The 14,395-nt window shown below is 41.9% G+C and overlaps 1 protein-coding gene across 1 annotated transcript in view; it reads right to left on the reverse strand.

Annotated features, from left to right (window-relative positions):
* LOC127575821 (NADP-dependent malic enzyme-like) overlaps positions 1-14,395 on the reverse strand; it is a 107,235-nt gene that overhangs the window by 46,601 nt on the left and 46,239 nt on the right. The window contains exons 2-3 of the mRNA XM_052025957.1: positions 10,688-10,821; positions 8,436-8,585 (exon numbers count right to left, since the gene is read on the reverse strand). Coding sequence (XP_051881917.1) covers positions 8,436-8,585; positions 10,688-10,821 — 284 coding nt within the window. The remainder of the gene's footprint in view (positions 1-8,435; positions 8,586-10,687; positions 10,822-14,395) is intronic.

Below are 14,395 nucleotides of genomic sequence, written 5' to 3' on the forward strand. Positions count from 1 at the left end.
CCACCCTCCAATCCTCCAATCCTCCAGTACCATCCCAGTGGACAATGAGGACTCAAAGATCCTAGCCAACGGTTCAGCAATCTCCTTCCTCGCCTCACGAAGCAGCCTGGGGAATATTCCGTCAGGCCCCGGGGACTTATCTGACCTAATATTTTCTAACAGTTCCAACACATCCTCTCTTGATATCTACATACTCTAGAACATTACCCTTACCAACACAGTCCTCAGCGTCATCAAGACCCCTCTCTTGGTGAATACTGAAGGGAAGTATTCATTGAGAACCTCACCCACTTCCACAGCTTCCAGGCACATCTTCCCACCTTTGTCTTTAATTGGACCCACCTTTACTCTAGCCATCCTTCTGCCCTTCACGTATGACTAAAAAGCTTTTGGATTCTCCTTAACCCTACTTGCCAAAGCCTTTTCATATCCCCTTTCTTGCTCTCCTCAGCCCCTTCTTAAGCTCCCTCCTTACTACTCTATATTCCTCACGAGCCCCGTCTGATCCTTGCTGCTTACACCTTACGTATGCTGCCTTCTTCTTCCTAACTAGTTGTTCCACCTCCTTTGTCACCCACGGTTCCTTCACGCTGCCATTCCTTCTCTGCCTCACCGGGACAAATTTATCCCTAACATCCTGCAAGAGATCCCTGAACATCGACCACATCTCTCTAGTACATTTCCTCTCAAAAATGTCACCCCAATTTACACTCTCAAGTTCTCACCTTATAGCCCCATAATTCTCCTTTCCCCCATTAAATATCTTCCCATCCACTTTGCTCCTATCCCTGTCCATGACAATTCTAAAGGTTATGGAACAGTGGTCGCTGTCTCCCAAATGCTCACCCACCGATAGATCTGTCACCTGACCCAGTTCATTACCTAAAACTAGATCTAATATGGCATTCCCTCTAGTCGGCCTGTCAACATTATTGTGACAGGAATCCGTCCTGGACACACTTAACAAACTCCGCCCCGTCTAAACCTTTAGCACTAAGCAGGTGCCAATCAATATTTGGGAAGTTGAGGTCTCCCATTATAGTAACCCTGTCATTTTCGCATCTTTCCAAAATCTGCCTCCCAATCTGCTCCTCAGTATCCCTACTGCTACCAGGGGGCCTATAGAATACTCCCAATAGAGTAACTGCTCCTTTCTTGTTCTTAACTTCCACCCATACTGACTCTAGAGAGGATCCCTCTACATTATCCACCCTTTCTGCAGCTGTAATAGTACCCTTGACCAGTATCGCCACCCCTCCTCCTCTTCTCCCCACCCCACCCCCCATCCCTTTTAAAACACTGAAAACCAGGACTATTCAATATCCATTCCTGCCCTGATGTCGGCCATGTCTCTGTGATAGCCACAATATCGTAGTCCCATGTACTTATCCAAGCTCTCAGTTCATCTCCCTTATTCCTGATGCTTCTTGCATTTAAGTAATGCACTTTAGCCCATCTGCCTTACTACTTCTATAGCCTGTACTCTGCTTCTCCTTCCTCAAAGCCTCTCTACCTGTTAGATCTGACTTTTCCCCCATCCCCTTCTTCCTCTGACCTACTCCTCCGGTTCCCATACCCCTCGCAAATTAGTTTAAACCCTCCTGACCAATCGTAGCAAACCTGGCTGCGAGGTTATTGGCCCCCCTCTCTGTACAGGTCCCACCTTCCCCAGAAGAGATCCCAATGATCCAAAAATCTAAAACCCTCCCTCCTGCACCAACTTCTCAGCCACACATTTATTTGCCATCTCCTCCTATTCTTACCTTCACTATCATGTGGCACTGGCAGCAATCCTGAGATTGCTACCCTTGAGGTCCTGTTCTTCAGCCTTCTGCCTAGCTCCATAAACTCACTTTTCAGGACCTCATCCCTCTTCCTACCTATGTCGTTAGTACCAACATGAACCACGACTTCTGGCTGTTCTCCCTCCTGCTCAAGAATCCTGTGGACCCGATCAGAGACATCCTGGACCCTGGCACCTGGGAGGCAACATACCATCTGGGATTCATGCTCACTGCCACAGAACCTCCTATCTGTTTCCCTGACTATTGAGTCCCCTATCACTACTGCTTTTCTCTTCTCCTCCCTTCCCATCTGAGCAGCAGGACCGGTCCCAGTGCCAGAGACCTGGCTACTGCATCCCCCACACCACCACCCCCCCCCCCCCCAACAGCTTCCAAAGCGGAAAACCTGTTATTGAGGGGAACAGCCTCCGGGGTCCTCTCCACTATCTGCCTGTTTGTTTTCTTTTTCCGTCCCTCCCCTGACAGTCACCCTTCTATCCCCTTTATGGACTCCAGAAGTACCTGCTCTAGTGGGGGGGGGGGGGGGGGGGGGGGGGGGGGGGGGCGGGCGGGCGGGGTGGTAACTGTCTCCTGATGTACAGTACCTACATAACTCTCTCCCTCCCTGATGCTCTGCAGTGTTTGAAGCTGCAACTCCAGCTCAGCAATTTTGAGCAGAAGTTCCTCCAGCCTCAAGCACTTACTGCAGATGTAGTATAAGGAGCAAAAGAGCAAAGGAGGAAAAAGAGCAAAAGGAAAACAAGAAATCATAGATAACAGTGGCCCAAGATTTGCTGAAATAGGTCATTCTAGGATATTGGTGCATTTCTTTAGCCAATGAAATCTGAGGGAAAAGGAAATAATAGGATTGGAAATAGAATGAAAAGTCAGATTATAATGTTGTGGCCATTACAGAGACTCGGCTCAACTCGCAAGGGCAGGAGTGGCTGCTTGAGGTTCTGGGGTTTAGATGTTTCAAAGTAGATCAGGAGGGAGGTAGAAGGGATGGGGAGGGGGGGTGGTGGCGGCATTGCTAATTAGAGATAGTATCACAGCTGTAGGAAGGGAGGACATCATAGAGGGATCATCTATTGAGTCAGTGTGGGTGGAAGTCAGAAACAAGAAGGGAGCAATCACTCTATTGGGAGGATTCTATAGGCCCCCAAATAGCCAACGGGACACTGAAGGGCAGGTAAGTCGCAGATTTTGGAAAGGTGCAAAAATAACACATTTGTTGTCATGGGACATGTGACTTCAACTTTCCCAATACTGATTGGTGTCTCCTTAGTGTAAAAGGTTTAGCTGGAGCAGAATTTGCTTAGGTGTGCACAGGAAGGATTCCTGACACAGTATGTAGACAGAGTGACTAGAGGACAGGTCATGGTGGATCTGGTACTTGGCAATAAACCTGGTCAGGTGACAGACCTGGCAGTGTGAAGCATTTAGGGAATAGTGACCACAATTCCCTGACCTTTAGCGTAGCCATGGACAAGGACAGGAGTAGATGTGATGGGGAAGTATTTAATTGGGGGAGAGCAAATTATGATGGTATTAGGCAAGAGCTTGAGAGCATAAACTGGGAACAGATGTTCTCTGGTAAATGCACTGTAGAAATGTGGAAATTGTTTAGGGATCACTTGCATGGGGTTATAGATAGGTTTGTCCCACTGAGACAAGGAGAGGATGGTAGGGTGAAGGAACCATGGTTAACAAGAGAGGTGGAAGGTTTAGTCAAGAGGAAGAAGGAAGCTTATTTAATGTTGAGGAAGCAAAAATCCATTAGGGCTCTTGAGAGTTACAAGGTAGCCAGGTAGGAGTTTAAGAAGGGACTTAGGAGAGCTAGAAGGGGGCATGAGAAGGCCTTGGCAAGTATGGTTGAGGAAAACCCCAAGATGTTCTACATATATGAGGAACAAGAGGATGACTAGTGGAAGGGTAGAACCGCTCAGGGATAAGGAGGGAAAATGTGTCTGGAGGCGAATGAGGGAGGGGAGGTCCTGAATGAATACTTTGCTTTAGTGTTCACCGAGGAGAGGGACTTAAAACGAAGGGAAGGTTAGTGTAGAACATGCAAATGTGTTGGAGCAAGTCAAGGTTAAAAAATAAGCAAATTTTGGAGCTACTAAAAAGCATTAGGATAGTCAAGCCCCTGGGGTCAGATAGGATATACCCAGGCTACAAGGGAAGTGAGGGAAGAGATTGCTGGAGAATTAACAATGAACTTTGAGTCCTCCCTGGCCACAGGAGTGGTATTGGAGGATGGCTCTTGTCGTTCCATTGTTCAAGAAAAGTAAACACGGATAATCCTGGGAGTTATAGATCAGTTAGTCTTACGTCAGTGTGGGCAAACTATTGGAGAGGATTCTTAGGGACAAGATTTGGGCATTTAGAGACATACAGTCTTTTAAGGGATAGTCAACATGGCTTTGTAAGGGACAGGTCATGCCTCACGAGCCTAATAGTGTTTTTTGAGGAAGTGACAAGACAGATTGATGAAGGTAGAGTGGTGGATGTGGTATATATGGATTTTTAGCAAGGCATTTGACAAGATTCCCCATGGTAGGCAGAAAATTGGCTGTTTGGATTCAGAATTGCCTACAGAAGGCAGAGGGTGGTTATAGAAGGAGAGTATTCAACCTGGAGGTTGGTGACTAGTGTTCTGCAGGGATCTGTTCTGGGACCCCTGCTCTGTGATTTTTATAAATGCCTTGGATGAAGAAGTGGAAGGGTGGGTTGGTAAGTTTGTAGATGACACGAAGGCTGGTGGTGTAGTAGATAGTGCAGAAGGTTATCGTAGGTCGCAACAGGATTTAGACAAGATGCAGAGCTGGGCAGAGAAGTGTCAGATGAAATTCAATCCTGAAAAGTGTGAAGTGATACACTTTGGAAGATCTAACTTGAAGGCAGAGTACATGGTTAATGACAGATTCTTAGCAGTGCGGTGGGAGGAACAGAGATCTTGGGGTTCTAGTACATAGATCCCTCAAAGTTGCTGCACAAGTTGATAGGGTGGTTAAAAAGGCGTATGGTGTACGGGCCTTCATTAGCCAGGGGATTGAGTTCAAGAGCAGAAAGCTCTACAAGACCCTGGTCAGGCCACATCTGGAATACTGTGTTCAGTTCAGGTCACCACATTATAGGAAGGATGTGGAAGCTTTGGAGAGATTGCAGTGAGATTTACAATAATGCTGCCTGGATTGGAAAACATGTCTTATGAGGAGAGGCTGAGCAAGTTAGGGCCTTTCTCCCTGAAGAGATGGAGGATGAGAGGAGACTTCATAGAGGTATATAAGATTATGAGAGGCACAGACAGAATGCACAGCCAGCACCTTTTCCCCAGGGCAGTAATGGCCAATACTACTGGTCACCCGTTTAAGGTGTGTGGAGGAAAGCTCGGGGACAGGGGGGGAATATGTCTGAGGTAGATTTTTTTGTGTACACACACACACACACAAACAATGGTGGGTGCCTAGAATGCACTGCTGCGCAGTGGGGGGGGGGGGGCAGTGGTGGAAATAGGGGCTGATACAATAGGGTCATTTAAGAGACTCTTAGATAGGCACATAGATGAAAGAAAAATAGAAGGTTATGGGAGGTGAATTAGAGATAAAATGTGGATAAGGTTTATATTAGGTCGGCACAACATTGTAGGCCAAAGGGCCCATACTGTGCTATACTGATTTATGTACTTACAGAAAGGAAAGCAAAAAGAAAGTATTTCACAAGAGAAAGAAAAAAAGGAGAAAGGAATGACAGGAGGATTTTTTTTTTAAACTTTGTAATTTTATTGCCAACCAGAATAAGATACTATATTTCCAACTGTTTTCTTTCAAATCGACAGAGGTTGAATGGCATTTTACAACATAGATCTTGCCATTAGAAGGTTATTTACTTTGTAAATTAATAGCCCTAACATTTCACAAGCTTAATGCCTTGTCAGTGTGCAATTTCTTAAAACTGACAGAATGGCAGAGGATGAGTTCTTAATTTCACAAGCAGAAATCATTTGGCATCCTGTATTGATTTGTAGCTCACTGTGCACTTCGTCCTCACAATACAATGTTTTTCTTAAGTTATTCAGTAATAAAGGTGTCTGCATTAAACTTTGCATTATTTCCCCCATATATCTATCACATTCCTCCCAAAAGCACAATTCTTTTTATTTTGTTTTAAAATTGTTCACTCATACCAGCAACACAAGCTCTCAACCTACATACAAGATATTGATTACATTAAAGGCACATATTGAACTGTTAGTGCAGTAGAAGCAATCAGTGCTTTCTAAACATTCACCACACTTACCTAATGGTTTGGTGGGAAAATCTGTGTTATATAATTCCCAAGCTCCTTTATAGCAATCACCAGAACATACACAACAGTCTAGGGTCAATAATCTTATTGGCTTTTGGTCTGCACTTTGGTCTTAATCCAATCTACTTCCAGTGAGGAGGCAGAAGTCAGAACTGAATAGACTGAAGTAAACCTCTATCCATCACTGTACAATCCACGTTAGTGTTTGATGACCCAAACCAAATGAGAAATGGTTGTAAGGTTTTTCACTTACAAAATAAAAGCAGATATATGATTATCAGCACAAATTCAGGAGACAGCAAGTATCCACATTTAAAAACCATTCAATTTTTAAGCACTGACATGCATATTCCTGAACCCTTCCAATTGAAGTCAATACATTAATGCCCTTATACCCTTTTATACTCTAATACACTTATGTCCTTTTATACTGAGGTGCCAGTGTGTTTTCCGGTTGAGATTAATCCACACAATGTCTTGGGCTTCAAGTGCAATAGAATTGTGCAAAAGCAGGCCCTTGCAAAGAACACTCACTCATCAGCCTGTAGGGTACCATCCTTTTCATAGTTTCTAGGCTGACTTGTTGAACTGACTTTTCTTTATGCAAAGGTGATTGACTATACAAATATAAAACCATAAAAAAGGAACCTGGCCCTTCAAATCGCAGGGTAGATGTGATTTTATCCAGATAAAGGGTTAAAAGCGATTAAGTTATTCATCATTGTTGACTTAAAAACAGATATTAAAATCTGTATTCAGATTCCCTTCCCTGATTAGGGCATTATTTGGTGCAATACTAAAGTAGGTGGTCCTGGTTCATGGATAAATTTGTGCTGAATTAATTAGTTTCAACTGGAATACGAGGAGTTCCTACAATAGTCCGTATTGTCTGTACTGGGTGGAGATGGGAAAAGGAGCAGAAAAGCAAGAACATTGCAATTAATGGTGACGTCCTTCACTATCACAGTCCTTCATTACGCTCAACAAGAAGAGCAGTTATTCAGCTTAAATATAGGCTACTGGCACTTCAAAGTGAATGGCCATGAGTAAAATTGATGGAGAAATTAAGTTGCTAAATCATGGGGATTTTGTAACCATTACAATAGATTAAGCACTCTTTCACCCTGTAATCTGGATTATACAGTACAGAACCCAACAGCAATCCTTACAAATAGCACTGGCACACTACTTAAAAACTTATTCTTGCTTGCTCAAGGAAGCACACAGTAACTAATTTATACAACAATTTCAATACTTTTCTCAGTACAGGAGAATAAATGTAGGAATTAAACTGACCTCACAACCATGACATTAGAGTGATATGGGGATGCGATGCCAAAAGAACTCAGCTAGGTCAAGATATTAGTGATTTGGCCACTGAGATTGTGTGGTTAATTGCAATTATTAAAAAACACCTTTCCAGATGACTTAATAGGTTAAAACTCCATCTAGTGTAACAGGTTCAATTGATTTTCATCTAATATAGTTATAGAGTAATACAGCATGGAAACAGGCCCTTTGGCCCAACTTGTCCATGCTAACCATGGTACCCACCAAGCTAGTCCCAATTGCCTGCAAGTGGCTCATATCCCTCTACACCCCTCCTGTCCATGTACTTATCCCAATGTCTTTTAAATGTTATGTACCTGCCTCAACCACTTCCTCTGGCAGTTCATTCCATATATGCACCACCTTCTGTGTGAAGAAGTTGCTACTCAGGTCCCTTTTAAATCTTTCACCTCTCACCTTAAACCTATGCCCTATGGTTTTTAATTCCTCTTCCCTGGGAAAATGACAATGTGTGTTCATCCTATTTATACCCCTCATGATTTTATACACCTTTATAAAGGTCACCCCTCAATCTCCTATGTTCCAAGGAATAAAGTCCTAGCCTGCCCAACCTCTCCATAGTTATCCTAGTTCATACTGGACTGGAACAATTATCTTAAATGGAAATCAGTAGGACTGACCCAGCTGGCCAATGAGTCTAAACTATGGTTGTGAATGGACATCACATCAGATTAAAAGAAGGGCCAGCACTGGGACTGCCTGCAGTGGCCTTCACAGACAAACAGCTTTTTCATTCAGTAAATCACTTTCTAAGCTGAATAGGGGAATAATTATTTGGCCAGGGTTCCAGAGGACTACTTGTGCTCAAAAATGATGGGGCTATTGAAGACAACCAAGAATAAAAAGTAAATTGCAAAAATTTTAATATTGACACAGTTTTTAAGTGAAACACTTTGAAAAATGAATTTAATTGGTTATGAATAAATTTGCTGCATTTCCCATTGCAGATTTTTGGGGGATGAGATCTGTGAAACAGAAGCATCAACTCACCTCGGCCTCCTAAAGGCAAGGCCGTACTGCTGACATGCCAAGCCCACAGTGGGGGTGTAAATAATTGGCATAAATCTTTCAATGTTGGAAGTAAGCACTCTATAGAAAAGCTTTTCATTCCGATCCTGGAGAGTCATGAGGATAATATACCTATGGAGGAGAACAAATTAAAAGCCTTCACTACTAGGTAACATTGAAAAATTGCTGATCAGAAATGAGTGAATTCATTCCATGACTCCAACTAGATTTCATCTTCTATAAGATATCACCTCTTTAAAAACTAAACACAGGGGTCCACTAAACAGTTCATGCATCTTAAGTGGGAAAGGAAACGTAACAATGCGTAATAAATTTATTTGTACAGGAAAATTGAACAACTTGGCATACTTGATAATGTAGACTTATTCTTTGAAGGAATGTTTTCAGTTATTAGTAATGATCTTGGTATGGATAGTATTTGATTTCACCTTGGAATTAATGCAGATATTGGTCTATGAAAAAAGCTGGCCAAGTACACATTATGATTAGAACTGGCAGTAAAATTCTGAAAATATTAATAAACAAGCTAAATTTCACTTTACGATTGACTGTGTCAAAATCTTGGTCAATAAATGCACTGCTCCAATTACTGCCCCCCACCACCTCATAGGTATCAAATATGGTATCATATTAGGTTCATGTAAAATTTCACACTGCCTACCTTGCAGAATAAAAAAGGGACAGTTTACACTGGTGCTTCTGTGAGAACTTGGGTGTGCAACAAGTACTACTGCAAATTCGATGCCCAATCTCAAACTAACCAATCACACTGAAGATCAGCTATGCAAGTCTAGCCCTTCTAACAGAAGAGTTCGCATCAGTTCCAGTTCTTCCTATTAGCAAAATAACTGATACAAATTTGCACTCAAGGTGCAACAAAGATATAGTATCCTTTCACCATTAAACCCAGGAGAGGAAGCAAGCTCGGGAAAATATTTCCAGATGTATTATTGCTCCTTCTTTGTATGTGTATTGGTGGATTGAGGATGAATTTCCTGCAGCAGTGACAATAGGCCTTTTACCAAAATTCAGATTCAAGAGGTTCATCCTTCTTTAAATGCAGTATTATTTCAGTTGCGAATTTATTGTGGAAAATGTGATACAAAAGACAATAGCTTAACATTCCTCACACTGCAAAGATTTGGCTGAAGTGGGATACAAAAAAAGTGTAATAACAGCTGGTGTAACTGTCTGGACTGCTTGATTTCTGTGGATTTTCATGTCAGTTGTTAAAACATGTTGATTTCCTCCTCCCCCCCCCCCCCCACCTCATTAAAAAAAGATCACTATTTATTGTGAAGTTCATTCTTTATTCCAGGTAACAAGATGGAGATATTAATCCTGGTGATACGAAAAGTAATAATTCTATTTGCAAACACCAAATACGTTAATAAAAGTTACTTGAAACATTTGAAAATACAGTATTGTGAGAACCAGGCTAACATCAGTAACAATCTTCTGACTGTTTCAAAAGTATTAACCCTAATGTGGTACCCATATTAGTTTGTATTTTCAAAAGTAACATCATAGTTCAGATAGAGGCCCGAGTTGTGGATGTAGTAAAAGTTGAAGGGGCTCAATGGTTCATAATATAACAGGCAATGTAGGTATCAAAAAAAAAACTCCCCAACGGGAATGACAAATTGCTAAATTTTCATTGGTCTCCTAAGAAGTGCACTAATAGCAGCCATGCTTTCAGCTACCTAAGCCCCAAGTTCCAGAATCAGCTTCCCAAACCTCTTTCTCAATTCTACCTACTCTTTTAAAACATCTTTTTTGCCAAGATTTTAGTCACCTGCTCTAGAATCTCCATTTGAACTTCAAGGTTTACTCTGTGAAGTACTTTTGGGACATTTTGCCAGGTTAAAAAAGGTACAACATGAATAAAAGCTGGTTTTGTTCAAATGCGAATAAGGGAATATTTTAATTTTTCCAGCATTAATCTGTACATTCCCAAACTAAAGTAAAACAAAGTGATCTGAAAACTTGTGCTCTCAAATCCTGGGCTCTCACTGAATGTACCATTATGCCTAGCTATTCTCCCCCCCCACCAGACCTGGCTCTGAGGAAGAAGCTGGCCAATTGGAGTGCAAGTTCAGTTCCTGTATTTAAAACTGTTCTTCTCAAAAAAAAAACAAATGAAAAAAAAATCACCCATTTGTACATCTGCCATGTGTCTGTTGAATTTGTAGATTAATTTTTTCCCCACATACTTGTCAAGGTCATTGGTTTTGGTCTCGTAGCTTTTAAGGACACGGAGAACCTGTACTTCTGGAGTTAAAAAACATGGTGGGAGCAGGCCGTGAATTCCAAGCTGCAGCCGTTCTTCAAGAGTAAATGCCATACCCTGAAAAAACAGAAGAAAACAAAATTCTAAAGTCAAATGGCACCATTGCAAAACCATGCTCTAGCCTGGCCATAATAATTTTTAAACAATGGCCTTGATTGAGTTTTCTGCACCTCACAGCCAGAGATTTTGTTGGCATCACAGAGTGAAATGAATTACACTCACATAGAAATCCCAAAGTGTTATCATGAAAGTTGTATACTTTTAATCACTGACAGGAATATCACATCAACTGGTTGCAATTTTACAGCTTCATCTGATTAAGGGAAGCCAGTGAACTGACGATATTTTCAGATACGATACATAGTAACCAGTCTGGCTGTAAAATAAATCTGTAAATGTTTTATGTATCTCACATGACAAAGTGTACTTTGCCATAAATTAATGTTCAGCAAATTCTTTGTCTCTAATGAAAATCTAATTTTGTGTGTTGCCGTTCCCTCAGGTATTTCAAAATACAGGACTAGAAATACTTCAATCTATGTTTTCATCCACTGTAAAAAGGTGTATGAAGCCTATACTAATTGGAGCTAGACCACAAGAATTGGAAAATTTTATTGCATGTGGCACCCTGAGCTATGCGAGTTGTACTGGCAAATCCTGGCCTTGCTCTATCAGCTGTTCATTTCATCTATGGTAATGAACTCCTTTGCCCTCTGCTTAGAGATCTCAGGCCTCACATTCTCTCCCTTTACCTGGAAAAATAAATGTGTGGTTGAAAATGGCTTCACATTGGTCCACTTAGTCTCCAGTGGAAAATCTGACCCTACTTACTAATTTTTCATCCAAATAGTCTGAAAAATTACAGTTCTTACTTATCCATAGAACAATTAGCTTTCCTTCATCCTGTTTCCTTGAAACAGTGCTATTTAAAAAAGGGCCTCACTAAATTCCTTGACCTCCTGCAACCTCAAAGTCTCGTATGTATACCTGGATGAAGTCAAGGTTAGAATCACTTTTAGATTCCTAGCCCCAGGATCACTCCAGGATGCTGGTACCAACTTCTGCAAATCTCACTGTTTGCTGCTCAAAGTCATACTGTGGACCTTGAATGATCTCCCTAAACAAGTTTTTCCTTCAGCCTAGACCAATAGGCCAGACAGGCACAGGGAGTTGCTGGAATTGCAGGATATATAATGCTGTCAATCATAGACTTCATTCATACTGCATCGCAAGAAGTAACACTAGCTCAGTAGGTAATAACCTCCCTGGCCAGAGCCCCCTTCCACAAAGCACATGTTCCTGTGGGTATTATTTTTCATTAATAATAGATGAAAACAAATGCTGGCTGCAACTGTAGAAGGACAAACATGTTAACGTTACGGATCAAAGACCCTTTGCCTCACCCGCTAAGTGCTTCCAACATTTTCAGTTTCTGTTTCAGACTTCCAACACCTACAGAGTTCCACTCACCAGTCCAGCTTTGATTATTAAAACAGCAGTAACTGAAGTAGTTTGTATTGTGACAGTTACAGAGATCTCAGCTGTGAGGCCAAGTACCAGCAACACTAATGACTTGCAACAAGTCATTGGAGTAGCAGATACTGAAACATGAGCACTGTTGCACAGGGAATTTCAACCATGCTGTTCCAATAGATCTCACAATTGAAGAACATAGAACATTACAGCACAGCACAGCACAGGCCCTTCGGCCCACAACGTTGTGCGGACATTTTATCCTGCTCTAATACCTATCTAACCCTTCCCTCCCACATAGCCCTCCATTTTTCTATCATTCATGTGGCTATCTAAGAGTCTCTTCAATGTCCCTAATGTATCTGCCCCCACAACCTGTGCCAACAGTGCACCCACCACTCTGTGTAAAAAAAACTTACCCCTGACATCCTCCTTATATCTTCCTCCAATCACCTTAAAATTATGGTCCCTCGTGTTAGCCATTTTTACCCTGGGAAAAAGTCTGACTGTCCACTTGATCTATACCTCTTATCATCTTGTACACCTCTATCAAGTCACCTCTCATCCTCCTGCTCTCCAAAGAGAAAAGCCTTAACTCATTCAGCCTATCCTCAAAAGACATGCTCTCCAATCCAGGCAACATCCTGGTAAATCTCCTCCGCACCCTCTCTAAAGCTTCCACATCCTTCCTATGATGAGGCAACCAGAAATGAACACAATAATCCAAGTGTGGTCTAACCAGAGTTCTGTAGAGCTGCAACATTACCTCATGGCTCTTGAACTCAATACCCCAACTAATGAAGGCCAACACACCATACGCCTTCTTAACAACCCTATCGACCTGCACAGCAACCTTGAAGGATCTATGGACGTGGACCCCAAGATCCCTCTATTCCTCCACACTGCTAAGAGCCCTGCCATTAACCTTGTATTCTGCTTTCAAATTTATCTTCCAAAGTGCATCACTTCACATTTTTCCAGGTTGAACTCCATCTGCCACTTCTCAGCCCAGATTATGATGTTTATGGGGCTCTCAAAAAATGTTATTACTATGTTGCCCAACACAGCTTTAATGTAATTATAATGTAGTAAAGCAATTTCAAGGCTTAGGTCTTTGTGGGCAGCTTGCTTCGAGCATACCAATCTCCAGCCTGCCCTGTATCAGTGACCTTCAAACCCTCCTGCCAATCGCCAGCCTTTCCCAGGACTTCTGACCTCAACCTCCCATACTACCCCTCCATTTGGCCAATCTTCATTACACCCCAGCTTTAACCACGATCTTGAACTTTTCCTGTAACAAATGTTTGATGATCAGGTGAGCAAGCCAGTTACTCCATACTTTGGAGAAGGATCAACAGGGTGAATCTTGGGCAATTCATTTCCTCCAGCTGGAGGTCCAGGGATGTGGTCAGAGAAAGACTGGTTGTTTCTTTTGAGTGGAGCAGTGGAGCAGTGTTTTTTTTTTTTACACAGAGGGTTGTGAACTTTTGAAGTCAGATCCCCCAAAAGTACTGTGGATGCTCACTGCCAACTATTTAAGACAGAGACACAGATTTTTGAGTAACAAGGGAAGACGAGCAATGTGGGGTCAACAAGAATGAAACTGGATCGCAGGTTGAAGATCAACCACGTTCTCATCAAATGGCAAAGAACACTGACAGGCCATATCATTGATTCTGATTCTATTTCTATCTCTAAAATTTGGGAAAAGTAATTTGCATAGTCCCCATCCAAGCCAATAGAATAAAGAGAGGTAGGCATACCCAGCATGAGACACATTCTGCAATTAAAAGCACATCCATAGCAAAGTAAAATAAATAATTAATATTTCCCCAAGGGCAAACAATTAATAGGAGAATTATAAAACATCCCTGGAATGGGTCTTTAATTTAAAGGAGGAAAAAGAAACACTTTTGTTAGATGTTGTAACACCTTGTGTAATCTTGAAGTGAATGAGAATTCTCACTAAGCGAGATATTCTAATGCATTACTGCTTGACATTACAAAACTGATTAAAAATAAAATTTAGGGTACATTCTTCAGCATCATTGACACAGAGCATAGAACACAATACAGTATGGGAACAGGCCCTTCAGCCCATAATGTTGTGCCAAACTAATTACATTAGTAATCAAATGCCCAACTAAACTAATACCTT

The sequence above is a fragment of the Pristis pectinata genome, chromosome 11 (genome assembly GCF_009764475.1).
Source record: "Pristis pectinata isolate sPriPec2 chromosome 11, sPriPec2.1.pri, whole genome shotgun sequence".
NCBI classification, from domain to species: Eukaryota; Metazoa; Chordata; class Chondrichthyes; order Rhinopristiformes; family Pristidae; genus Pristis; species Pristis pectinata.